The sequence below is a fragment of the Notolepis coatsorum genome (assembly GCF_963971535.1).
Source record: "Notolepis coatsorum genome assembly, chromosome: 1".
Lineage (NCBI taxonomy): Eukaryota > Metazoa > Chordata > Actinopteri > Aulopiformes > Paralepididae > Notolepis > Notolepis coatsorum.
Genome location: NC_140165.1, coordinates 196,903,152 through 196,929,414, shown reverse-complemented (window position 1 = coordinate 196,929,414; position 26,263 = coordinate 196,903,152). Strand labels below are relative to the sequence as shown.

The window sequence follows — 26,263 nt, the reverse complement described above, 5'->3', positions numbered from 1 at the left end:
TTTCTAAGTTATGACTATTTTCTTTTATTAAAAAAAAACGTTTTTTTTTTTTTTTTTTTTATTATTATTTTATCTGGGTTGAACATGATTTGTGGAACTCCCTCTGGTGTTGTGGTCGTGGTATTCACTGACCTTTGGGAAGTATTTCGACATGCACATGGGTATCTTAGTGGTGTAGTGTATCTTGTAGACCAGGCCCATTGCAAGTTGCTGTACTCTGTCGTCTACTGTCTAAGGCAAGCCATCCTAGGTTGTCAAAGTGGACAGGGGTGAGGTGGGTTTTAGGAGTAAGGTCAAGCAGTAGTCTGACCAGTTTGTTTTGTGATGTTTGTAATCTTGTTTTTAGTGCCTTTGAGGTGCTTTGGTACCATGAGGTGCAAGCATAGTCGTAGTACCCTTGAATGAGTGCTCCTGTTAGAGTCTTCAAGGTATTCTTGTTTACCAGAGAGGAGATCCGGTACAGGAATCTAGTTCGTTGGTTGACTTAGTTTTATTACATTGGATCCCATTTTGTCACAGGAAAGATTTGCCTCTATATAGGATGGAACCCAGGTAGGTAATTTCATCTTTCCTTTTAAGATAAGATAAGATATTCCTTTATTGATCCCCTTGGGGAAATTCAGGCATCATAGCAGCATGGGGGAAGGGGGGGGGGTACAGGTAGTGAAAACAACACAAGCAGTGTAAACAAATAGGTCAATATAATTTACTATCTAACTAACTGAAATATACATTATTCATTATTCACAGTATCACAGTATCCACATAAGGTGCAGTATGTATAAGGTAGTGTTATTGTCCTACTTGGGTTCCTATTAGTTCTAGGTCGATGTCTGGCAGCAGTCGCTGCCCACTGTTGTGGAGCCTGATGGCCACTGGTATGAAGGACTGTCCGAGGCGGTTAGTTGAGTGTCGGGGGGGTATGAGTCTGTGGCTTCCTTGTCACCTTCACCTAATATGTTTTGATCTGGTCAGGTGCGCTGTCACCTAAAATGTTTTGATCTGATCAGGTGCGCTGTCACCTAATATGTTTTGATCTGGTCAGGTGCGCTGTCACCTAATATGATTTCATCTGGTCAGGTGCGCTGTCACCTAATATGTTTTCATCTGGTCAGGTCCGCTGTCACCTAATGTTAATATGTTTTCATCTGTGTCCACTGACCACTGACACACAGTGGGGGATGTTTTAAAAATATTATTTAATATATAATATAATATAATAATTTGTGCTTCACCTAAAAATTTGGTCAGCAGCCTCCACTGGTACTTAATGCCACAAAACGAATGCATTTGTTTATCTAGCCCCTTACGTGACTGCGGTGTGCAAGGGCTATTGTTTATCATAAGTAGGAACTTTATGCAGTACTCAGTAGCTTGTTTATTTTCTTCTGAGTGCTTTGTTTAATTACATGTTTACATGAACAGCCACCACTGTAAACAACATGTTTTTTCACCAATAGATTATGCAATGCCACCCTCCGTAGGATCTATAATACAAAAGAAAAAAAAAAGTATATAAATTTTTATTAAAAAAATTACAAAAAACGAACGTTCGAACGTTCGTTCGATAAACCCTGGCGAACGTTCAAACCCTAAAAACAGGGTTCGGGCTCAGCCTTACGTCTCCCTTGCCTTGTTGTTTTGTATTAACACATTGACAACCAGCATGTAGCGCCGATTTATAGGCCAGAGGACAGAGGTTTGTTTACAAACCGATGTACTTTCTAACAGCTATATATATAATTTATAGTATTGCTATCTGTCCATTCTCATTGTCACTTGAGTGCATAAACCGTGCCTTCATAATGGCTTAAAGAAAATAAAAATCCATCGGTTGGTTGTCATTTTATAGCGCCGTGAATATAAGGTTTATCGCAGTTTTCGCCTCGGTTTTTTTCTGGGGAGCTAGATAATAGGCTAAAGGCTAGTCACGTTATATCAAACGCCATTTCTGCTGTATATATACGAATGAAATTAAACAAACTGCGTAGCATCCGGACTATTACAGAGCATCTATGGATGAAATGGGGGCGGCGGGGGACGCCGATCAGTATTATTGATTAGCAATACAGTGTGTGTTCAAGTAGCCATTTTCACTGATCGATCACGTTACGTTTTAAAACAATGTCCAATCCAGCTGTAATTTGGGGGAATAGTATCCTACTGTCAGGCCATGTGATCGCCGGCAGCATTTCGTCATCGGAATCTGGTAGATCGATATGTCCATTGGCTAATCATAAATCCCATTATTTCAGGCTGAAATATGCGTTCGGTAACGGGATCAAAGATGGAGGGTCTTCGTTTGGAACCGAGGCTCATATGAAACGCCCACAGACAGTGAAACGAATTTTTTTTTCAATCGCCCTCAATGATACTGCAGTGGAGCGATGGCGCCCCTAAGCGGATCTGGCCGGTATTGCATGTTTCGAAAATCAAATATGTCGGTAGGTCCTGCAAGTCGATCGCGGACGTTAATAGCGTTATTAATATGGAATAAAACAATAACAACTCGCCACGAGTTAACTCGTGGCTCTGGTCCTCAACGGGTGGAATCGAATCACGAGTTAACTCGTGCTTGGGCGGCAAAGTGTTAAGAGTGTTTGTAAGTAGATTTAGTGTTTTATTTGTATTGCACTTTGGATCTGAAGTAAACACCCCTTCTTCAAGCATCACTCCTCGTCTCTGTCTCCATTCCCTATCTGCAAACTGTGTTCTCTCCTTCATCATCACCCCCAAGCGTAACACATACGTGTAATATTCCGCTTAATGTCACTCTTAGTGTCTATAGGGAATGATGGAATCGGGCGACTGCTTATTGGGTTACCGTTTATTCACACGTCCCGGGCAGCAATGACAACACAAGGAACAGCGCCTGCATATCGGATGACTGGAATACGTAACACGTCATCACGCACGCATCATTGCTGTGCTGTGGTAGGCTATGGGCTACACAGATATCCCTAGGATATTACATCTCCCTTCCTAAGATGAAACTCACAGTGGCAACCTAGAATCCTGAAAACATTACTGTACAATATACAGTACCGTTTGTTCTATATTCACACACCTGTGGACCATTATTTATATTTAAACAATATAAGCAGAAACGGTATACTTAAACAATATAAGTAGAAAACGGTCTCAAGACATGTCAATTATTATGATAATTACAATAATTACAATATTTCCTCCTCTCTCCTTTTTTTTTTTTTTTTTTTTACATGCATTTCAATTTCACGTGGCCGTAATGATTCAGGGTCCACTGAGTAGGGTCTTAGGATCTTAAATGTCAAGCTTTACTCTTGGCTTAACCATGCGACCAGATCTGGTAGTGATGCACCTAGAATGTTCATCCGGACCTTCAGGTGGTGGACATTCCGGTGATGCCATCTCAGGCTGCTGGGGCTGGGTGTTGGCCTCCTGTGCCATTGTTCGGTGTGTACCTCGGTCAGTCTCTTTTGTCTGTAACAGGTGACGTCTGTTGCGCCTGTATTCCTGGCCTTCTTCAGTACGAACGTGGTAAGACCTTTCAGCGCCTGCTGGTTGAATGACAGTGGCGGGCTTCCATTGTCCATTATTCTGTTGGAAACGGATGGCCTCTCCGTCCTGCAGAGTCGGCAACGGTCTTGCTGTCCGATCATAGTAATGTTTCTGTCTTTGTTGGCACAGTTCTCTCTTGGCGCGCACTGTGCTCTGGTTTACAACCTGTGGTCGTAACTGCTGACTGGTGGTGGGGAGGATAGAGCGTAGGCGTCTGCTCATGAGTAGTTGTGCGGGTGACTTGAGGTTGTCAACTGGTGTATTTCTATATTCTAACAGACTCAAGCATGGGTCCTTGTTGTCTACTCTAGCCTTCTCTAACAGTGACTTTGCAATCTGGACTCCCTTCTCTGCGAGGCCATTGCTCTGGGCGTAAGTAGGGCTGCTAGTTACATGTCTAAAGTCCCAGTCCTGTGCGAATGTCTTAAATTCACTGGAGCTATAGCATGGGCTGTTATCACTGACTACGGTTTCTGGTATGCCTAGCCTTGCGAACTGGGCTTTGAGCATTCGCACGACGGCTGATGTAGTGGTGCTGCGTAGTTTGTCTACCTCAATGTACCTGCTATAATAGTCTACTGTGACTATGTAGTCCTCTCCATGTAATGTAAAGAGGTCTGTGGCGACGGTCTGCCATGGTCGGTCAGGTATCTGATGAGATATCATTGGCTCTTTGGGGTTGGAGCTACGGTACTGTTGACATGTGCTGCATGAGCCTACCATTTCCTCTATTTGTCTACCCATTCCAGGCCAAAATAGCACATCCCTCGCCCTCTCTTTAGACTTTTCTATACCCTTGTGGCCTGTGTGTATGCGTGCTAACATGTCCTGTCTCAGCGTGTGTGGCACGATAATCTTCTCACCCTTAAAGAGGAGGTCGTCCATCACCGTGATCTCGTCCCTGTGGTTCCAGTAGTCGGCAACACTGGGTGGACACGTCTTTCGTGTCTCAGGCCATCCTGACTCGCAGATCTGTCTTAGGGTGATGAGCTGTTGGTCTTGGGCGGTGGCTGCTTTGATCTCAGTCATTTTGTTGTCGCTCACAGGCAGGGTGCTCAGGACTGTGTGTACTTGTGTGTCCATACCCTCACTCAGTGTGCGGTCATGGTAGGTGATAGACTTTCTCGACAGGGTGTCCGCCACTGGAATGTCTTTCCCTGGGCGGTGCATAATGACGATGTCATACCTTTGGAGCTGCAGTATCATGCGTTGCAAACGCGGCGGCGCAGCGGCGAGCGATTTTCTGAGGATCGCTTCGAGTGGCTTGTGGTCTGACTCTACCACTACCTGTCGACCATACAGGTACTGGTGGAACCTCTTGCATCCGAAAAGGACAGCGTACAACTCCTTTTCTATTTGCGCATAGTTCTCTTCGGTCTTGTTCAGAGCTTTAGATGCGTACGCGACTGGCTTACCGTCCTGCAGTAAGACTGCGCCTAGTCCGCTTTTTGAGGCGTCGACCTGGAGTCTCACAGGTTTGGTGTGGTCGAAATATGTGAGGACGGGGCCCGGCTCACGGGTTATGAGCTCTTTTATCTGTTGGAACGCTTGGTCGTGCACAGGGTCCCACTGGAATTCACTGCTTTCCTTCACGAGTTGGCGCAGTGGCGTGTTCACGTCGGACAGTCCTGGAGCAAACTTTGAGAGGTATGTGACCATTCCTAAGATTGTTTCCAGCTCAGCCTTGTTCTTTGGCGGCTCCATCTCCCTGATCGCTTTGACCTTGTCTGGGTCTGGTCGAATGCCTTCCTGTGTCAGTCTGTGACCGAAGTAGCTTACCTCGGTCACACAGATGACACTCTTGTCTGGGTTGAGTTTCACCCCTCTTTCCCTTGTCCTTTGTAGCATGGCGCGCAGGTTGGCATCATGCTCGGCTCTGGTGTGGCCGTAGACCAACACGTCGTCAACGATGGCGGACACACCCGACAGTCCCTCATATGTGTCATCGATCCGCCTCTGGAACTCATCCTGCGCTGAGATGATCCCAAATGGGAGCCGTAGGAACCTGTATCTTCCATGCACCGTGTTGAAAGTAGTTAACTTTGATGATTGTTCAGTCAGTTTGATCGCCCAGTAGCCCGATTTTGCGTCGAGTACACTGAAGTACTTTGCTCCGGCGAGCCTTGGGGTTATGTCGTCCAATGTTGGGAGCGGGTAGTGTGGTCTCTGGATCGCCCTGTTGAGGTCTCGGGGGTCCAAACACAGTAGCCTACCGTCGCGTCTTTCCACGACGACGAGGGTGCTGACCCATTCTGTGGGTTCTGTCACCTTCTTTAGGACGTTTGACTTCTCCATGTTGTCCAGTTCCTCTTTGAGACACCCACGGAGAGCGTATGGAATGCGCCTGGGGGGGTATATGACTGGCGTAGCCGCTGGGTCTATGCTGATACTGCATTCCCCTGGGAATAGCCCGATGCCCTGAAACACATCTGGAAACTCCTGCCTGACGTTAACAGGGTCCTCTACCTGTGCATCCACAACATGTATCATTTTTACTAAGTTCAGATCTAGGCATGCTCTTAAACTCAATACAGGGAGGGAATTAGTGGTCACAACATCAAAGTCCAACATTTGCACATTTTCTTTATGCTTGCATGTGAGTTTGCATGACCCCTCTACCTTGAGAGCATGGCCACCATATCCTGAGAGTCGGCTGGATGGTGGGCCTAGTGTCACTTTTCCGTACATCTGGTGGAAGGTTGCTGTTGGCATTACGTTAGCTTGTGCACCAGTGTCAATTTTAAACTTTATTTTGTGCTTGTTGACTTTACCAACCTCCAACTCAGCGAACGCCTGTTCCCGCTTCGTATCTGCGTGCTCCGTTACGATGGAGTCCACAAACCATTCGTCATCCTGTTGCGCACATGCACATTCCTCTGATACCTCGTTCACGTCCTTCCTCTTGCCGTGCACGTCTGTGCGGCTTCTGCACACGTTTGCAAAATGGTTGAATTTCTGGCATTTATTGCATTTGCAACGTTTAGCTGGGCAGTCTTCTGACTCCGTGTGGCGCTCTCTTCCACAGTTCCTACATGTGTTATCTGTCGAGTCTTCTCTGTTGCTTCTGTATTTGTCCATGGCTGGGCGCTGTGTACGTGCCCCGTACGGCTTCTTGCCGACCGCGTGCACGTCCTGGCTAGCGTTAGCCCCTGGGCTAATCATTAGCTTCATCTGTACCTGGGCTAGCTCGTGGGAGCGTGCTATGTCCATGGCCTTCTCGAACGTTAGCGCTGCCCCGTGGCTCAATAGCTTCTCACGGACCCTCACGGAGTTTGTAGCGAAAACAATTCTATCTCTAACCATCTCCTCACTATTGGGGTAGTTACAGTCATTCACGAGCAGTCTTAGTTCTGTAACAAACTGGTCAACACTTTCGCTAGGCCCCTGGACATTCTCCTGAAATTTGTACCTTGCAAATATGGGATTAGCCTTTGGCATAACATACTCTTCATATTTGTCGTAGTAGCTTTTAAGCTTCTTCCTGTCGGCGTCGGACAACTGCCAGGTGTTGAAGATGTCTCTTCCCTTTTCCCCGATCCATAATAGGAGGTAGCTGCATTTGATTTCCTCTGTCTTTCCGTTGAACGGGCCGCTAAACATTAGCTCGACGTGCTGGCGGAATTTTTTCCAAGCGTCAGGTAGGTTTGAGGATTCCCAATGCATCGTCGGCATTGGTACTGCTGCAGCCTCCATATTGTCCTTCTTTCTCTTTCTCTTTCTTGGCATGGGTTCGAAAAAGACCCGGCTTCTGGTACCATGTAATATTCCGCTTAATGTCACTCTTAGTGTCTATAGGGAATGATAGAATCGGGCGACTGCTTATTGGGTTACCGTTTATTCACACGTCCCGGGCAGCAATGACAACACAAGGAACAGCGCCTGCATATCGGATGACTGGAATACGTAACACGTCATCACGCACGCATCATTGCTGTGCTGTGGTAGGCTATGGGCTACACAGATATCCCTAGGATATTACAATACGTACTAAACTAATGTGTGTGTTTAAATTACAGTATGTGTATGTGGTGTTAAATGTAATGGTTAGAGACTGTTGTTTACATGTGCGTGTACTAACCAGTCCAGGAGAGCAAGAATGAGTGGGAAATGAACGGGTAGCGACGCGGGGGAATTCCGGGGTGGATGTACGGTTCCTTGATGAGGAGAGAGGAGAAGAAGGATGGTGTTTTCGTCCAAGAACGAAAACACAGGAAAAAGCAAACAACGGAGAACGGGAATAATTAAAGGCTTGAAGAGACATTTAGTTACACTAACCACCATGGTCAGTACGATCAAGCACTGAGAGATGAGTTGTCAGGTCTTTTATGCAGCAGGTGCCTCTGTCTCAGGACGCGTCCAGCTGTTCCGCATTGCGCCTGATTAGTCTCCACGGAGGTGACGAGGTGGAAGCCACAACAAAAATTAAATAAGCTTGTACAAGCAAATCAAAATGCATGATGTTCTCTAGGGTTCTCCCCTCCCCCTTTTATTGTAACGCGCCTTGGGTATAAAGGCGCTATATAAATCCAAGCCAGTATTATTATTATTATTATTATTAGATACAAGATACAAGATTCCTTTATTGTCACACAACCAGGTTGGTGGTATTCGTGATCGGTACAGAGTGTATTAAGCTCTACAACATAAAACTGGAACATAGATACATGTATTTCTTTTCAGAACAACCTGGGCTATCAGAATATATATGAATCAGTCATGGCACATGAATGTAGAAGTATTTACATCACTATACACTATATGCAAAAAAAACTGCTTCTGGCACTTGTTTACTGTCACTTGTTTTCCCTGTCATTTAGTGCTGTCAATTAGGGGTTGGCTTCTGATTGGCTGTCACAGGGGTGTGTGTGGAATGTTGGTATTTGGTGGCTATATAACATTCCTTTCCTCTGCTTGTCATTTGTCAGGTCTTCACTATAGGCGTTCGGAGATAACGCGGGCGGTTCCTGTTCTGGACCACCACTAAGCTCCATTATCTAATTATCTCGTTCCCTTGCCTTGGCATAGTATCCTAGTATTAGTACTCTTTGTGTTCTTTACTATTAAAGTCGAACCTGTTCAAGAGTATACCTTCTCCGTCTCTGTGATTGCCTACAACAATTGGAACTCACCTACCTCCATCCTGACAGAAGACCTGACCATCAGAGTTCCATGGAGGCAATCATGGAGATGCTCCAGGCACAGAAGAGTGCACAGGAGCGCATGGAGGAACACCAACATCTGGTCAGCGCCGAGTTGGTTCGGCTGGGCGGGATCGTCAGCGCGTCGCAGGAGACGGCGCAGTCTGCGCTCATCACAGCCCAGCAGGCACAAGTCGAGGTGGCGGGGGTAAGGACGACGGTGGGTGAGACGGCGGCAGGAGAGACGTTCAACACCACGTTCAACACCGAGGAGAGTCGGGGAGCTCTTGGGCACCAGGATCGGAACCAGGAACCACGGCTACCCGCACCAGGCCGCTACGCGGGAGCACCGGAGGGATGCAGGGAGTTCATCACCCAGTGCTCACTCGTGTTCCAGCTGCAGCCACGCTCATTCCCCTCTTCCAGAGCACAAGTCGCATATATTATCACGCTCCTCACCGGTCAAGCACTCTCCTGGGCTACGGCCGAATTAGAGAGCGGTTCGCCTCTGTGCGACTGTGTGGACGACTTCACCAGGGAGTTGAGAAGGGTATTCGACACTTCCCGAGTACTCTCGGTCTTCGAGGCCGGTGGGCGGCTTCTCGCTTACCGGCAGGGCTCCCGCACGGTCTCAGAATACGCCATCGAATTTCGGATCGTGGCTCGGGAGGCGGCTTGGCCGGAAATTCCTTGTGTGGTCCTATTTCTCAAGGGACTCTCCGCACGGATGCGAGACAAGTTCTCCGTGCGTGAGATCCCTGAGCAGCTGGAAACGCTCATCAACACCGCCATACGGATGGACAACCGACATCGGGAGAGAGAGAGGGAGCGTGAAGATACTACCCAGGTACGTGTCCTTTCTCCTCCCGTTGTTGACATCTTCCCGCATTACACGAGTGGGCCACTGGGTGATGAATCCATGCAGCTTGGGGCGCTGTCGCTCTCAGACGACGAGCGGCGGCGCTTCATCGAGGAGCGACGCTGCTTCCGGTGCGGCCGCACTGGTCATCGTTTCGGCAGCTGTCGGGAACAGGCTGGCTCAACTCTGCGCCAGTCGGGAAGGGGAGGTGCGCCAGCAGGGCGCCAGCAGGTGGGCTCACCCCAGCACTACCATCTGACTCACGTACATTTCTGGAGGTGGTGGTTAACTGTGGGGGTAACGTTAGGGGAACGAAGGCTCTCATTGACTCAGGGGCGGCGGGCAATTTCATTCACTTGGGGTTGGTGAGAGAATGGGGAATCCCGGTAGAAGAGTTGGGGGTTCCCATTCCTGTCTACGCCCTGGACGGTCAGCCCCTGGGCAGTGGGAGCGTCACACAACGTACTGTCCCTATGCACATCCGGGTGGGGGATGGGAGTGGGTTCAATTATTTGTTATTGTCTCCCCCTATTCTGTTATGGTGTTGGGTCATCCCTGGTTGTCTTCATGTGTACGGAATATTAATTGGAGCACGGGCAAGCTCTCAACGGAGGTCGACGTGAAGTCGGTCGTCGGCGAGAGTTTGTCCACTCCCTTGTCTCCCTTCCCCTCTTCTCTTTTTTCTCCTTCTTCTCTCTCCAGGGTGGTGGGGAGCGTCGCAGATTCTGTTCCACCCTCTAATCCCGAATTGATAGGGGTTCCTGAGATCTATTGGGACCTGGCGGACGTTTTTAGCAAGACGCGTGCTAAAGCACTACCGCCTCATAGATCATACGACTGTCCCATTAATCTTCTACCCGGTACCTCCCCGCCTCGCGGGCGAATGTTCTCTTTCTCACGCCCCGAGACTTTGGCCATGAACACCTACATTGAGGAGGCATTGCTTGCGGGGCACATACGTCCTTCCACATCCCCGGCCGGCGCTGGTTTCTTCTTTGTTGACAAAAAAGATGGGAATCAGCGCCCATGCATTGATTATAGGGGATTGAATGACGTTTCCATCAAGAACCGATATCCTTTACCTCTCATGGACACAGCCTTTGAGTGCTTACAGGGGGCACAGGTCTTTTCTAAACTTGATTTACGTAATGCATACAATCTGGTCAGGATTAGAGAAGGAGACGAGTGGAAGACTGCATTTAATACACCCAATGGTCACTATGAGTATTTGGTCATGCCCTTTGGTTTGGCTAATGCTCCGGCAGTCTTCCAAGCCCTGGTTAACGACGTGCTGCGAGACTTGATTGGGGTGTCGGTGTTTGTTTACCTAGATGATATCCTAATTTTTTCTCGCGATATGGTCCAACACCAACTGCATGTTCGGGAGGTGCTAGACCGTCTCCTCAAGCATCAACTATTCGTTAAGGCTGAGAAGTGTGTGTTTCACACTGATACCGTTTCCTTCCTGGGCTTTGTGTTGACGAAGGGTGATCTACGCATGGATTCGGCCAAGGTGAGTGCAGTCTTGGACTGGCCACGGCCTTCGTCGCTCAAGGGGTTACAACGGTTTTTGGGCTTTGCAAATTTTTACAGGCGCTTTATTCGCAACTTTAGCGCCTTAGCCAATCCGTTAACAGCTCTCACTAAGGCCTCTCTCCCTGGCTTTGAATGGTCACCTAGGGCAGAGTCGGCCTTCTGCGATCTCAAGCGTCGGTTTACATCCGCTCCTGTATTGATCCGCCACGATGCAGAGGTTCCGTTCATTGTGGAGGTGGATGCCTCTGACATCGCTGTGGGGGGGTGCTCTCTCAGAGGTGCTTAAAGGATGGGAAAGTGCACCCGTGTGCTTTTTTTTCTCGCCGTCTGTCATCAGCCGAGCGCAACTACGACGTGGGTAATCGGGAGTTGTTGGCTATCAAATTGGCACTGGAGGAATGGAGACATTGGTTGGAGGGTGCGGCACATCCTTTCATTGTTTGGACCGATTATAAGAACTTGGCTTACATCCAAGGGGCTAAACACCTTAACGCTCGCCAGGCCAGGTGGGCGTTATTCTTCACACGATTTCGATTTACCATCTCCTATAGACCCGGGTCCAAGAATATCAAATCCGACGCGTTATCGCGCCAGTTTGATCTTCCTGGCCGGGAGGAGCAGCCCCATCCCATTATTCCACCGGCCTTGATTTTGGCACCCGTGTCTTGGGGCATACTGTAGATAAGGTGGTAAGGTCGGCGCTGACGTGGGAGCCCGATCCTGGCGGGGGCCCTCGGGCGCGGTCGTATGTGCCCAAGGCGGCACGCTCACGTTTGCTGCAGTGGGCACATGCCTTATCCCTCACCAGCCACCCTGGGGCCACCAGGACCCTGGAATTTATCCGTAGGAGGTTCTGGTGGCCGACAGTGGAGGGGGATACGCGTTCCTTTGTGGCGGCCTGCCCGATGTGCGCGCGCAGTAAGACCTCTCGCCGTGAACCGGCAGGTCTCCTCCGGCCACTTCCTATTCCTAAACGGCCCTGGTCGCACATATCCCTGGACTTTATTTCTGGCCTCCCCCTTTCGGACGGGTTCACCGCCATTTTGGTGGTGGTGGACCGGTTCTCGAAGGCGGCTCATTTTGTTCCTCTCCCCAAGCTTCCATCGGCCTGGGAGACTGCTGATCTGGTGATACAGCATGTCTTTCGGGTCCACGGGCTTCCGGTATCCGATATCGTGTCGGACCGGGGTCCTCAGTTCGCTTCCAGGTTCTGGAAGGCGTTTGCCGCCGGTCTCGGCGCCTCCGTCAGCCTTTCGTCTGGGTTTCATCCGCAGTCGAACGGGCAGACGGAGCGCGTCAACCAGGACCTGGAGGGGGTCTTGAGATGTTACGTTGCCGGGTGGAGTAGGAGGTTGGCATGGGCTGAGTACGCGCATAATACCCTCCTCTCCTCCTCTACCGGTATGTCTCCCTTTCAGTGTCAGTATGGTTTTCAACCTCCTTTGTTTCCCGAGCAGGAGCAGGAGGCGGAGGTGCCCTCGGCCCAGGCACATGTGGCTCGCTGCCGCAGGACGTGGAAGCGGGTCCGGGCGGCGCTGCAGAAGGTTTCGGTTAGTACCCAGCGGCAGGCTAACCACAAGCGTCGTCCGGCTCCGGTTTACCGTCCTGGGCAGCGGGTTTGGCTTTCCACCCGGGATCTCCCTCTCCGGGTGGAATCCAGGAAGCTGGCTCCTCGCTTTATAGGACCCTTTAAGGTGGTACGTCGGGTGAATCCTGTGGCTTACAGGCTACGGCTTCCGAGTTCTATGAGGGTTCATCCGACGTTTCATGTGTCCCTGTTGAAGCCGTTCCTCTCATCGCCCTTGGCCCCGCCACTGCCTACGGTTCCTCCGCCTCGGTTTATGGGTGGTCAGCCCATTTACACGGTGCAGAGGATACTGGGTTGTAGGCGGAGGGGTAGGGGGTTTCAGTTCTTGGTGGATTGGCAGGGGTACGGGATAGAAGAGCGTTCTTGGGTGCCTCAAAGGGATATTTTAGATCCCAGCCTGATCGATGATTTCCGGCGGCTGAATCCCGAGGCCCCCAGGTGAACGTCTGGTGCCGTTCGTCGGGGGAGGGTACTTTTACGATTCTGGTTCTTGACTACGGTCGGGAACCTCCCACCTTCTCTGTCATCTGTCACTTGTTTACTGTCACTTGTTTTCCCTGTCATTTAGTGCTGTCAATTAGGGGTTGGCTTCTGATTGGCTGTCACGGGGGTGTGTGTGGAATGTTGGTATTTGGTGGCTATATAACATTCCTTTCCTCTGCTTGTCATTTGTCAGGTCTTCACTATAGGCGTTTGGAGATAACGCGGGCGGTTCCTGTTCTGGACCACCACTAAGCTCCATTATCTAATTCTCTCGTTCCCTTGCCTTGGCATAGTATCCTAGTATTACTCTTTGTGTTCTTTACTATTAAAGTCGAACCTGTTCAAGAGTATACCTTCTCCGTCTCTGTGATTGCCTACAACAATTGGAACTCACCTACCTCCATCCTGACAGCTTGGTCCTGCAGTAGATGTGCTTGGTTCTGCAATAGCTGTAAAACAGCTGTAAAATAGCTGTAAACAGGGGCGTCCATTTGGTATGGCAAGGTATGGCTCTCGCCACCTTGGCAAATAAAAATGTAAAAAAAAATAAAAAATATTTACAATTTTTTATGTTGATTTAGAATTCGAATGTCAACATTATGAACGAAGCTTCGAACTATTCGGTACAGCCCTAGCATGTTTTGATATTGTCAATTATCTCACTTTTACTAGGTGACTTTTACTGTGACTAACTGAAATATGCCCAAAAAAAAGGAAAATGGACATAGGGAGTTTTTTTTTATCAAAGGGCAGCAGAGACAAGTGCTACAGGGACACAGGTAAGGTCTGGCTTGGTGATTATAATAGTGCAGTTCAGCATTCAGTAACCCATACTTTTTGTGAATGTGTTTTTGATACTACATTCTGTTGAACACACACCTCAAAACCGTACCTACGGAAAATTGGCTCAATTGCAAGAAAAGTAATAGACAGTTATGATATTACATTCTGCATAATTCGTATGCAAAATATTGTGGTTCCCTGCTTTAGTCTGTTGACACATTTCTATACTAAAAATGATGCTTGTGTAGTCCTGTGTCATACCGAAATGTCATATAACTGAATTGTATAGAAACAACTCACCAAAAGTGACTATTGCACTTTTGCACTATTGCACCCCCCCCCCCCCCCCCCCCCCCCTCGCCATACCTTGCCTTTTACTGAAAGGACGCCACTGGCTGTAAAACAAATGAAATAAATACTTTTACAGTATGAAGCACATTCTCAGGGGGCTCATACAGACCCAAACATTTCACTGTAATGTACATGTACTTTAAACGTGACCTATAAAACTAAAATTGAACTTGCAATATTAGATCATATGACACACAAAGGCTCTGTTTTACATACATACCACCTGGAGTGGAGTACTTCACCATCATATTTGCATTATTACAACATTGTATAGGACCTGTTTTTCCAGAATAAGAAATTGATTACCCCATCATTACATTCCACCATCCCCCAAAACGCTTGCACCAGTAACAACATTATATAGAATAAAATATGTGACTGAAACAGTACTTACTCTTCTGCAGGATCCAGTCTGTTGTGTGTGTATGCATCTTCCTCGCCAGGAAAAAAACGATCTGCTCCAGATTCATCATCACTAACTAACAGAATGAGTTCCAACGCTTCCTTCATGGTTCTGCGTCAAACACCTTCACCAGGTCCATACCATATAGACAATCTAGCCAATAAATGATGGCAAGAAATGTGCTTCCCAATGAAAGAGTCAAACACTTTGACAAATAAATTATCTATTTTAGAAGTAGGGTCTGGCTCATACCCATGGGAAGATGTTTTGAATAGGGGGTGCTGTGCCGGCCAAATAATGGATTGTCCAAACGTCGGGTTATAATACGAAAGTGTCCTTTTTATAGAAGTTTACCGGTGCACGTTACATTACATTTCCCTACTTCACTGGCGCTCGCTGTGATCTAGTCGATTCATTATCACTCACCCTCTGCGCTGCTGCCGTCAGTTCAACATAATGACTCGCTCCTTATACATCTCCGCGGCTTCAATCTCAGCATCCAAATTATCCGTCAGAGTTAGCTGTTCTATTTCACGGTCAGGTTCCAACAAACTGTCTTCTTTAACTCCCAGTACATCCAATAAAGTGCTCAAGTGATCAACATTCGGAGTTTCCTTGTCAATTTCAATGTCCATCTGATTCAAAACTTGTGTAGTAACACCTCTGATTGCGCCCCGCTTTCATCTCATTCTTTCAATTTCACTCCGACGTTTGTCTTCGCCCATTCTAGAGCTATCCAAAACGCTCATATCTCCCGGGTTTTCGGCACCAAACTACTATTATAATAATGTGACATTTATTTTGCATCAATATCCGTTCGTGCCGCGAGGGGGGGTGCTGCCGCGCCCTCAGCACCCCTACTTCTCGCGGCTATGGTCTGGCTACACGTGTTGACTAATAAAGGGTCTCTATTAGAAGCAGGGTCTGACTACATGTGTTGACTAATAAAGGGGCCTCTATTAGAAGCAGAGTCTGGCTACACATTCTGACTAATAATAAAGGGTTGTGACTAATAAAGGGGCTTCTATTAGAAGCAGGGTCTGGCTTCATATTTTGACTAATAAAGGGTTGCTTGTGACTAATAAAGGGTCTCTATTAGAAGCAGGGTCTGGCTACATGTTTTGACTAATACAGGGTTGTGACAAATAAATTATGCTGCTCCTTCTAATCTTAAATCATTCTGCTCTCACATGTATTACTGATGATGATAGATATGATACTCACCACTGCATCCTGTGTGATAAAGGTGGTTGGTCTTCTCTGGCACAGAGGCGAAATACACATTGGTATCGGTTTATCTTTAAGACCATTGCCAGGAAATTACCAACTTATATCACAATGTTGTTAGATTGGAACTATGGACCATATCTAACCTGCTCAAATGCTTATGCTTGGAAAGTCAGTCTTTTGTTTTAATGCCCCGGCTATATATTATGATTAATGCTTAACCAACTCCAGTTGTAATGCCAGTACCTTGGTCAAGGGACCAACTCCAGTTGTAATGCCAGTACCTTGGTCAAGGGACCAACTCCAGTTGTAATGCCAGTTCCTTGGTCAAGGGACCTATTCCAGGTCACGGACAATGGCCGGAAACCTAGCATGCGTGTCTTTTTTTGTGAACCCCACCCGCCTGGCACATCAAGCAGTGTAAAACAAATGCTAACACTAATAGAGATATACTATTGTTGCTAACCTTAGTATGTGGTTGTATTAGTACAGGCCATGACCTCATTATGTGGTTGTATTTGTACAGGTCATGATCTCAGTATGTAGTACAGGTCATGACCTCATTATGTGGTTGTATTAGTACAGGTCATGACCTCAGTATGTAGTACAGGTCATGACCTCACTATGTGGTTGTATTAGTACAGGTCATGAGGTGTGTGTTGGTTTGCAGGTGAGTGCCATTTGTGTGGAGAGTTTCAACGAGGCATCGTACCGGCGTCTCTTAGAGGATCTGGACCGCCGCCAGGAGAGGAAGTATGTCATCGACCTGGAGCCAGAAAGACTACAGAACATTCTAGAACAGGTATGGACACTACAATACACACAATGCCGCACTGGACTGCTACAGGCCAAATAGTACTACAGCCAGGAAGTACATATCAATGAACCAACATCCTAGCTGTACAGAGTCCTTTCATATCTATGAACCAACATCCTAGCTATAAAGAGTCCATTCATATCAATGAATGAATCAACATCCTTGCTGTACAGAGTCCATTCATATTAATGAATCCACACCCTAGGCGTGCAGAATCCATCTAGCTATAAAGGAAGGAATTTCTATTTTAGAAGCAGGTTCTGGCTACATGTTTTGACTAATAAAGGGTTGTGACTAATAGAGGGTCTTTATTAGAAGCAGGGTCTGGCTACTCGTTTTGACTAATAAAGGGTTCTGACTAATAAAGGGACTTGTGACCAACACATTATCTCTTTTAGAAGCATGGTCTGGCTACATGTTTTGACAAAAAAATGGTCTCTATTAGATGCAGGGTCTGGCTACACGTTCTGATTAATAAAGGGTTGTGACTAATTAAGGGTCTCTATTAGAAGGAGGATCTGGCTACATGTTTTGACTAATAAATGGTCTCTATAGAAGCAGGGTCTGGCTACATGTTTTTTTTTTTTTTTTTTTAATCTTTTTCCCCCTCCATTTTCCTCCGATTTTCTCCCATCCCAATGTTAGTCGTTATGCCAATTCCCAATCCCCTTCCTGGTCGCTGTGCACTTACCCCCCACAGTCAGATCATCTGGGAGAGTGGAGGCTATCACGTGCTTCCTCCGACACACGTCCAGCCAATCAACTGCTTCTTTTCACCTGGCAGCGCGGATATTCTCCGAGAGGGCGTAGCGTGTGGAAGGATCACACTATCCCACTCAGGTCCCATCCGCGCTTAGCAGGCGCCCCGACCGAACTGTAGGAGTCGCTGTTTACAACGACCCGGACCCACCCCGCCAGCTTCTCCCACCCTCTAATACTGCCAATTGTATTAGTGTGAGCGGCCAGCCAAGCTGGTGACAACCCCGGAGCTGTGAGCTGGATTCGAACAGGCAAATCCAGCTCACAGCTCCGGGGTTGGTGACGAACGCAATCTCCGCTACGCCACCTAACCGCCCCCCCTGGCTACATGTTTTGACCAATAAAGGGTTTATATTAGAAGCAGGGTCTGGCAACACATTCTGAATAATAAAGGGTTGTGAGTAATAAGGGCAAGGCCAGATTAAGAATTCAGAGGCCTCTGGGCCAGACTCTTGTGGAGGCCCCCACACACACATACACGTGCACGCACACACAGTGGCGTTTTTATATGTAAAACATTGGTGGGGCAGCCACTAACCAAGGCTACATACCAGGCAAACTACAGTAATCAAAATGACAGTAATCGTTCGCAAATTTCGCACCATCAGGCATAGGCTACAGGTAAGCCTGCATTGTTAGTCGTGAAAGCAAATTAATCTGTCCACGCTGAATTAAACCCTCTATTTTCCTCATACTTTCCTTTTTTTGTATTTATCCATGGTTAGCTTACTGGGGGGTCGGAAACTCAAGATTAGCCACTTGCAGACGGCAGGGAGAGGCACGGGGTGTGACGTACTGTATATTTTAGTTGATGAAATATTTTAGATGACTAAATATTTTAGTTGATGAAATATTTGTTCATTTCAGTGTCACAGTATGACATCGATCTCCAAAATAATAAAAAAAATTCTAATAAAAAGTAAAAAAAAAAAAAAAAAAAAAAAAAAAAAAAAAAGGAGGCCCACGGGCCGCGTCCCAAACGGCCCGGTCATTAATCCGGCCCTGAATAAGGGGTTGTGACAAATACAGGGTTTTGAATAATAAAGGGTTGTGGCTAATAAAGGGTTGTGACTAATAAAGGGTTGTGACTAATACAGGGTTTTGACCAATGCAGGTGTGTGACAAATACAGGGTTTTGATTACAGTAATACAGGGTTATAACGTATGCCTAATACAGGGTTGTGACTAATAAAGGGTCTCTATTAGACTGTGGCATGGCCACCAGGTGCAATTATCTTTTTTGTTTGCAATCATCATCTGACACACAAACACACACACACACACCTGTGCAGTAGTCTGTCTGTCTGCACTGCCAGCACAGAGAGAGAGAAAGAGAAAAAGAGAGGGAGGAGGGAGTGATGGGGATAGAGAGAGAGAGAGGGATAGGGAGAGAGAGAGAGATATCATCATATCTAATGAGGATCCGGACACAGCTCCTGCAAAGCCACATCCCAGCTATTGTCACCCCCTGCAAGGATGGTCAGACCAAAAAACCATGAATTCCACTTTTTTTCTATACTTCTCCACTCTTACCCTCTTGCACCTCAGTCTGTAGCCTCGTACTTATGACCCAAACACAGCCGATGCTGATAATAATAATAATAATAATAATAATAATAATAATAATAATAATAATAATAATAATAATAATAATAATAATAATAATAATAATAATAATAATAATAATAATAATAATAGATTCTATTTGTAATGCGCTTTACAGTTGCGGGGCAAATCTCAAAGCGCTACAGTTAAAAGAATTTAAAAACTAGCGAGAATAAAGGAAAGAAAGAATATAACATAGAATAAATAAAACTGATAAAGAAATTGGTAAAAGAACATAAAATGTGTGGAGCTAAAAATGTGATAAAAAGTCAACAGAAGGCTCTACTAAAAAGGTGAGTTTTGAGGCCTTTCTTGAAAGCATCCACAGTCTGTGGTGCTCTCAGGTAGTCAGGGAGAGCATTCCACAGACTGGGAGCGGAAGAGCAAAAATCCCAATCTCCCATAGTGCAGAGATTGGTCCTTGGGCGCTGGAGGGAGGTTTGCCTGGCCAGAGCGGAGATGTCGAGAGGAGGAGTGAGAGGTGATGAGTTATTTGAGGTATAGAGGGGGCGTTTCCGTAGAGGCATTGGTGGGTGAGCAGGGAGACTTTGAACTCAATCCTGTGTGAGACAGGGTAATATTCAATATAACAGCACGACTTCTCATGTGATATTGTTTAATTATATCTATGTAATTTTGACAAGTAGCAGCATATAACCTAATCTGCTACACTGTTTCTTCTTTCTTTCTTTCTTTCTTTCTTTCTTTCTTTCTTTCTTTCTTTCTTTCTTTCTTTCTTTCTTTCTTTCTTTCTTTCTTTCTTTCTTTCTTTCTTTCTTTCTTTCTTTCTTTCTTTCTTTCTTTTGTTCTTTCTTTTGTTCTTTCTGTGTCTCTTTCCATCTGCCCCTTTCGCTCTGTCTATATGTCTCTCCATCTCTCTCTCCTACACCTCTCTCTCTCCTCCATCGCTCTCTGCCTCTCTCTCTCTCTCTCTCCTCTCTCTCTCTCTCTCCTCTCTCTCTCTCTCTCCTCTCTCTCTCCTCTCTCTCTCCATCTCTCTCTCTCTCGTCTCTCTCTCTCTCTCTCTCTCTCTCTGTCTCTACATCTCTCTACATCTCTCTCTCTCTCTGTCTCTCCATCTTTCTCTTGTCTTCAGGCTGTCAGTGTGGGGAAGCATGTTAAAGGTTACCACTACATCATTGCCAACCTGGTAAGATGGATCACTCAGTGTGTTCACAAGCAGACTAGGGTCCAGTTGTTTCCATACAATCAATTTGAAATTACATTAGGTGTTCAGTGTACTGGTCAAATCAGCAGTTAACAGAGATGTAGAGATGCTTTAACATATGACACAACAGGTGGTAGGGTGCAGGTAGGTACAGAGTTACCGTTAGAGATTACCTGAGATGATTTGAGATTACCTCTAGGTTACCTGAGATGATTTTAGATTACCTGAGACAACCTGAGATGCCCTGAGATTAACTGATATTACCTGTGATTACTTGAGATGACCTGAGACGACCTGAGATGACCTGAGATTATCTGAGATGACCTGCATTTCCTTGGAAAGCATTATCGAAAAAGTATGCACTTCACTGAGGCAAACCTCTGCATGGCCCCATGTTGTGCATTATTTAGTATTTAGTATTCCTGTAACTAAAGGATTCAATGTCCTCCTCCTACTCCCCCATCCTCCTCCCTCCTCCTCTTCCCTCCTCCCCCTCCTCCCTCCTCTTTCTACTCACCATCCTCCTCTTCCTACTCCCCCTCCTCCTCTTCCTACTTCCCCATCTCATCTTCCTTTTCCTACTCATCCTCCTCTACTCCTCCTCCTACTCCCCATACTTTTTCCTCCCCCTCCTCCTCTTCTTCTGCCTACCCCTCCTCTTCCTCCTCCTCCTCTAGGGTTTTAAGGACATCTCTCTGTTTAAGGACATCTCTCTGGAGAGGTTTATGCACGGCGGAGCCAACATAACAGGCTTCCAGTTGGTGGACTTCAGCAGAGCCATTGTCATCAAACTGATGCAGCGCTGGAACAAACTGGACCAGAGAGAATACCCTGGATCCGATAGCCCGCCCAAGGTACACACAGAGATAAGAACATATTATACTGTAAATCACTGTAGATTAATAAATAAAAAAAAGGCTATTTAAACACATTGGTCGCCAAGAACGGCGTAAGTCGTTATTGCCCGCCATGCGTTGAACGCCAACAACGGCGTAAATGGTTTTTGGGATCAATATTTCATTTTTTTGCCATGGCATTCATAATTCATCCAGCCTCCCTCCGGACTGCAGCGGCACGCTGTATGAGATTGCAACGCCTCAATACCGCCGCCTGGTATTGGATGGTCGGGTGAGTTACACTCTCGCCAAAACCGGAAGTGGCGATCGGTGCGTCAAGGAAATCCCTCCGGCAGTCATATCTTGTTACGTAGATCCAGACAAGCACTCTAGTGCATTTCGATCGCTTTCGAAACGCAATAATCAATATGATTTCTGCGTTTATTGCGCCATACAAACCGGAAATGGATGTAGGAGGTCGACGTCAAATATATTTTTTTAAAGATTTATTTTTTAGCGTTTATTGCTTTTTGCTACTGGGCAGTCCAGTAGAGAGAGAGAGAGGAGGAACGGGAGACAGAGTGGGGGGAAGACATTCTGCAAATAACGACGGGTCCGGGAATCGAACCCGGGTCGGCCGTGCCGCGGCTCAGCGTGTTGTGTGGTTCGCCACTGGGGCGCCCAATGTCAAATAATTGGGATCTTTTTCCTCCAGTCTCATCGGCGAACGGTAAGAGGAATATAACGTTATTTTCAGCCCGATTGTTTATTCATTTCACTGCAAACCATCTGCTCAACATATCAACCCATACTAAATAAAGCCGTTACTGACGATCAAGGAATTATAAACGACCCCCCCCCTTTCCTTCACGCATGATGAAGCATAATGTATACCGATCATATACATTTGAATTTTTTTATATAGCGTGTATAGGAAAGAAACGCCAATCGATAATCTATCATATGCGTCAGGGCCTATAACTCTCGTTTTTGGAATTACAGCAGAAAACCTTAAAAACATACTTATATTCTAGACGGTATTAACACAACAATGTATGAATGAAAAAATATAACGTTCCCACATCCTGAACGATAGATAATAGATGTTGAATGGGCCATAGTAATGTCAATATAGCAATAACATTTAAAAAGTTATAGCCCTGCAAAGAAGGTAAGCATCTCCATAGGCTTTCAACGGTGGCAGACTGGGTACAATGATGGGCACAACCCCCGGCGCCCAATGTGTTAAAATTATCTTTTTTACCAATGCAACTTACAACAACAAAAGACTGAAAAATCCCAACAACAAAAATAACAACAATACAACATACAATGTAAAACAACAAAACGAAAAGAGGAGGGGATGCAACGGTGATGCCCAAACTATCAAATAACTTGCTGACAGTGTCCCAGTGATCATCCAGGCCCCAATTAAAGTCTTCTAAAAGGCAACGCTCCTTACAGTTCAAGCTAACAAAACTCATTATGAGATTATGGATATTACTTCTAGCCAAAGTGTTTTAAATGTTTGAATGGGCTCAGTGATTTCATCACCTCAAAAGCCCTGTTTTTCAAAAAACAACAGGGCTTTTGAGGTGATGAAATCACTGTGCCTTGGCAGCAGTGGTTCGGCCAAAAAGAGTTCAGAGTATATATCTGCTTAGAAAACGAAAATGTCTAATATTCTTTTTTAAATTATTTCTCCACATGGTAAATACACAGGTCACAACATGTTTACAGGAATGTTTTGGAGTTGTATTTGGAGTGCATTGAGGGTGACTGTTGGGAACTAGGCTACACTGGCACACCTACTTTGAGTGAATGACGCTAAGCTAGGCTAACGGTGCGGCTGTTCCCTAAGCCTAATGCATGCACAGAGAAATCTTTTTTATATATCTGCTTGTCTAACTCCAGGATATATGGCAAATAAGCTAATTTCCCAAAAAGTTGGCGTGTTCCACACATTTACAAGTCGTATTAAGTTTTGAAAATAAGGACACATTTCAAAGCACTCAAAATTGGCAATATCAAAATGTTGACCTATTTCTGAATCATGCAACGTTTTCGGCATTACTAAAGAATCTTCTCCGCCGAGATATGGTGGCCTAGACCGCGCCGGGTCACATATGTGTCCATAAATCTGTCCGTAATGCCAAAACTCTGGCCTCCGCAGGCTAGCGGAGAAGCCACAGCGATACATCTGAACCATGGCCTGGATCACTGACTACCTTGCCAACAGACTGTCTGACTGTAGGGCAGCCAGTCAGATAAACTCATGAGTAAAAGCGGCACCCCTCAAGGAACTGTGCTGTCACCCTTCCTGTTCACCCGCCACACCTCCAACTTCTGCTCCAACTTGAGCATGTGCCACCTACAGTTCTCAGATGACTCCTCCATTGTAAGTAACATCACAGATGACAACAAGGATGAGTACAGGGCCTTGTTGGAGAGCCTTGTAGAGTGGAGCAACAGCAACCACCTTCAACTCAACATCAGCAAAATCAAGGAGCTGGTGGTTGACTACCGGAGAGGCAAGGAGAGCTACCCCCCAACTCCCATCACCATCTGCGGGGATGAGGTGGAGATGGTGGAGACATACAAGTTCCTTGGAGTACACCGGAACCACAAATTAGACTGGTCAGACAACACAGAGGCCCTCTACAGGAAATAGCAGCATTTTCCTGAGGAGATGCAGGTCCTTCAATGTGTGCAATAGACTGCTGCAGTAATATTACCCGCCTGTAGTCAGTGTCCTCTTTTTTTGCTGTTGTATGCTGGGGGGGGGGGGGGTAACATCAACATCAAGAGACACTAACAAGTGGGCGGCTAAGTGGCGCAGTGTGCAAGGCGCTCGCCACTAACGCAGGAGATGCTGGGTTCGAGCCCAGCTCTCGGCGTTGCTGCCAGCTTGGCTGGTCATTCATACTAACACAATTGGCAGTGTTAGGGGTGGGAAAGCTGGTGGGTGGGGATTGGACGTTGTGGACAGCGACTCCTACAGGTCGGTTGGTGCGCCTGTACAGCAGAATCAGGAAGTAACGGGGGCAGCGTGAGCCTCCCACGCGTTACTCCTCGCCACTGAGAGATCGCGCTGTTCAGGTGAAAAGATGCGACGGCCGCCTCCTCGTCTACCGGAGGGGACACGTGATGCAAGGATTCGTCCTCACTGCAGCCAACCAGTGGGAGGCATAGTCTAGCAACGTTCGAGACAGGGGAAGGGAGAATTGGCAAGGCGAAATTGGGATGGGAGAAAAATAGAAAAATAAGGAGAAAAAGTGGATAAAAAAAGAGACACTAACGAAATGAACAAGCTGGTGAGGAAGACTAGCTCCGTAGTGGGAGTCGAACTGGTCAGACTAGAGGTGGTGGCAGAGAGGAGGATGAGCTGGACACTATACTGGAGAACCCCTCCCACCCCCTCTATGATGAGCTACCCCGGATGAGGACCATGTTCAACCACAAACGTATACTCCCCTGACACTCCACTAACCGTCTTGGCCATCAGGCTCCACAACCATGGGCATTGGCTGCTGCCAACAGCTGGGGAACTAATGACTGCAGAACTTGAGAACTATTAGGAATGTCTGACCACTAAGGGCGGGATCCACTAAGAATGGATTGCGCAGTGGGAATTGCACCCTTAACTGCGCAGGGTTTGCACACCGATTCTGCTCCGTCTTTGCGAGCTATCCACTAAGGACATTGCGCAGATGAGATGCCAGCGCAGACACGCCCATTATGTGTGGCTCGCGGAGCAGTCTGCACTCCTGACAGCGCTGTTGGCAGATATCAGGAAGTGGAAAAATAAGCCCCAAATGAGGCATAGACACAATTTATACAACGGCCTGCAAATTTCGATTCTGATTGGCTGAAACAGTCCATTTACACGTATGTATTGGGAACACTCCACGCTGGTGGTCCTAGGACCCGCCCACAACCGAATCACATCACATCACTCCGCCGGATCACAAGATGGCGGACAATAATCTTTAACAATGATAGCGTCATAACGACTAAATATGAAGCGATTCTGTCACGGCGAATGTCTTAGTCCTTTAAACAATGTTGGATGATGTAATTGATGGGTCATGAGTCAATACAGAACAAAAGAAAAATCGCGGATTGATTGATTGATTAATTTGCGATTTTCTTTTCAATTTTGTTTTCCTTCCCTCTGACTGCAGCGCTGGCTCTAGTCTCCACCCACCGCCACACACCCCCACACACACACACACACACACACACACACACACACACACACACACACACACACACACACACACACACACACACACACACACACGTACACATTCACATTCACACACACACACACACACACACACACTCCTGTCTGCAACAGCGGGGGAAAGTCAGACTGAGAGAGGAGCAGCTGAGTGCTGTGCTGTTTTAAGTGAGCATGGTCTATTGAATTGATTGATTGGTTGATTGCTAATTTTATTACTGTACGCCTGGTTTCCAACTGGTTAAGTTTAGGCTAAAAAAATAAATAAACAAATAGGGCGAAGAAAACTTTTTTTTCCTATAGGGCAAAGAAAACTTTTTAATTTGTTTTACCTACTTTCTATAGAAGCATCTAAGAATGAAGTTCTATAGAAAGTAGGTCTGCATCCCCTTAACAATTGTGTGTATTGAGCCGTACTGTATTGTACCCATTCTTCATCTGGTAATAAAATGTTCAATCAATCATTCCAATAATACACAGTTGGATGTGTTAGTTGGTTGGATGCACTTCTGAGCTGCTTCCACATGAGGCAACTTCTCTCAATCATTCCAATAATACACAGTTGGATGTGTTAGTTGGTTGGATGCACTTCCGAGCTGCTTCCACATGGAGGCAAATTGTCTTTTTTGTAGTTGTGGGAACTACTTTTTCTGGCGGATGGTTTTTTCAATAAATCTTCGATTAATGTGTGTTTATTGTATAGCAATAAGGTTGGATGAATGTGGCAGTTGTATAAAAGCTTTACACCACTTGCAGTCGTGATTTGTGAACAATAAACCATGCCTAGGGGGGTCTAACGACCACCCCTAGGCATGGTTTATTGTTCACAAACCACTCCTGCGCGTATTTTCATGACACATTGCGTCCTGTGTTTTTGTCACTATCTTTCCTCATTGCATATGTTTGTAATGTCCTATTCCAATTACA

At 46.5% G+C, this 26,263-nt stretch overlaps 1 protein-coding gene across 1 annotated transcript in view; it reads left to right on the top strand.

Annotated features, from left to right (window-relative positions):
* Positions 1 to 26,263, top strand: part of gria4a (glutamate receptor, ionotropic, AMPA 4a) — a gene marked incomplete at both ends in the record, with an annotated part of 485,354 nt that overhangs the window by 202,179 nt on the left and 256,912 nt on the right. Inside the window, 3 exons of the mRNA XM_084308626.1 lie at positions 16,579 to 16,710; positions 20,186 to 20,239; positions 20,935 to 21,111. Of these exons, the coding sequence (XP_084164752.1) occupies positions 16,579 to 16,710; positions 20,186 to 20,239; positions 20,935 to 21,111 (363 nt within the window). The remainder of the gene's footprint in view (positions 1 to 16,578; positions 16,711 to 20,185; positions 20,240 to 20,934; positions 21,112 to 26,263) is intronic.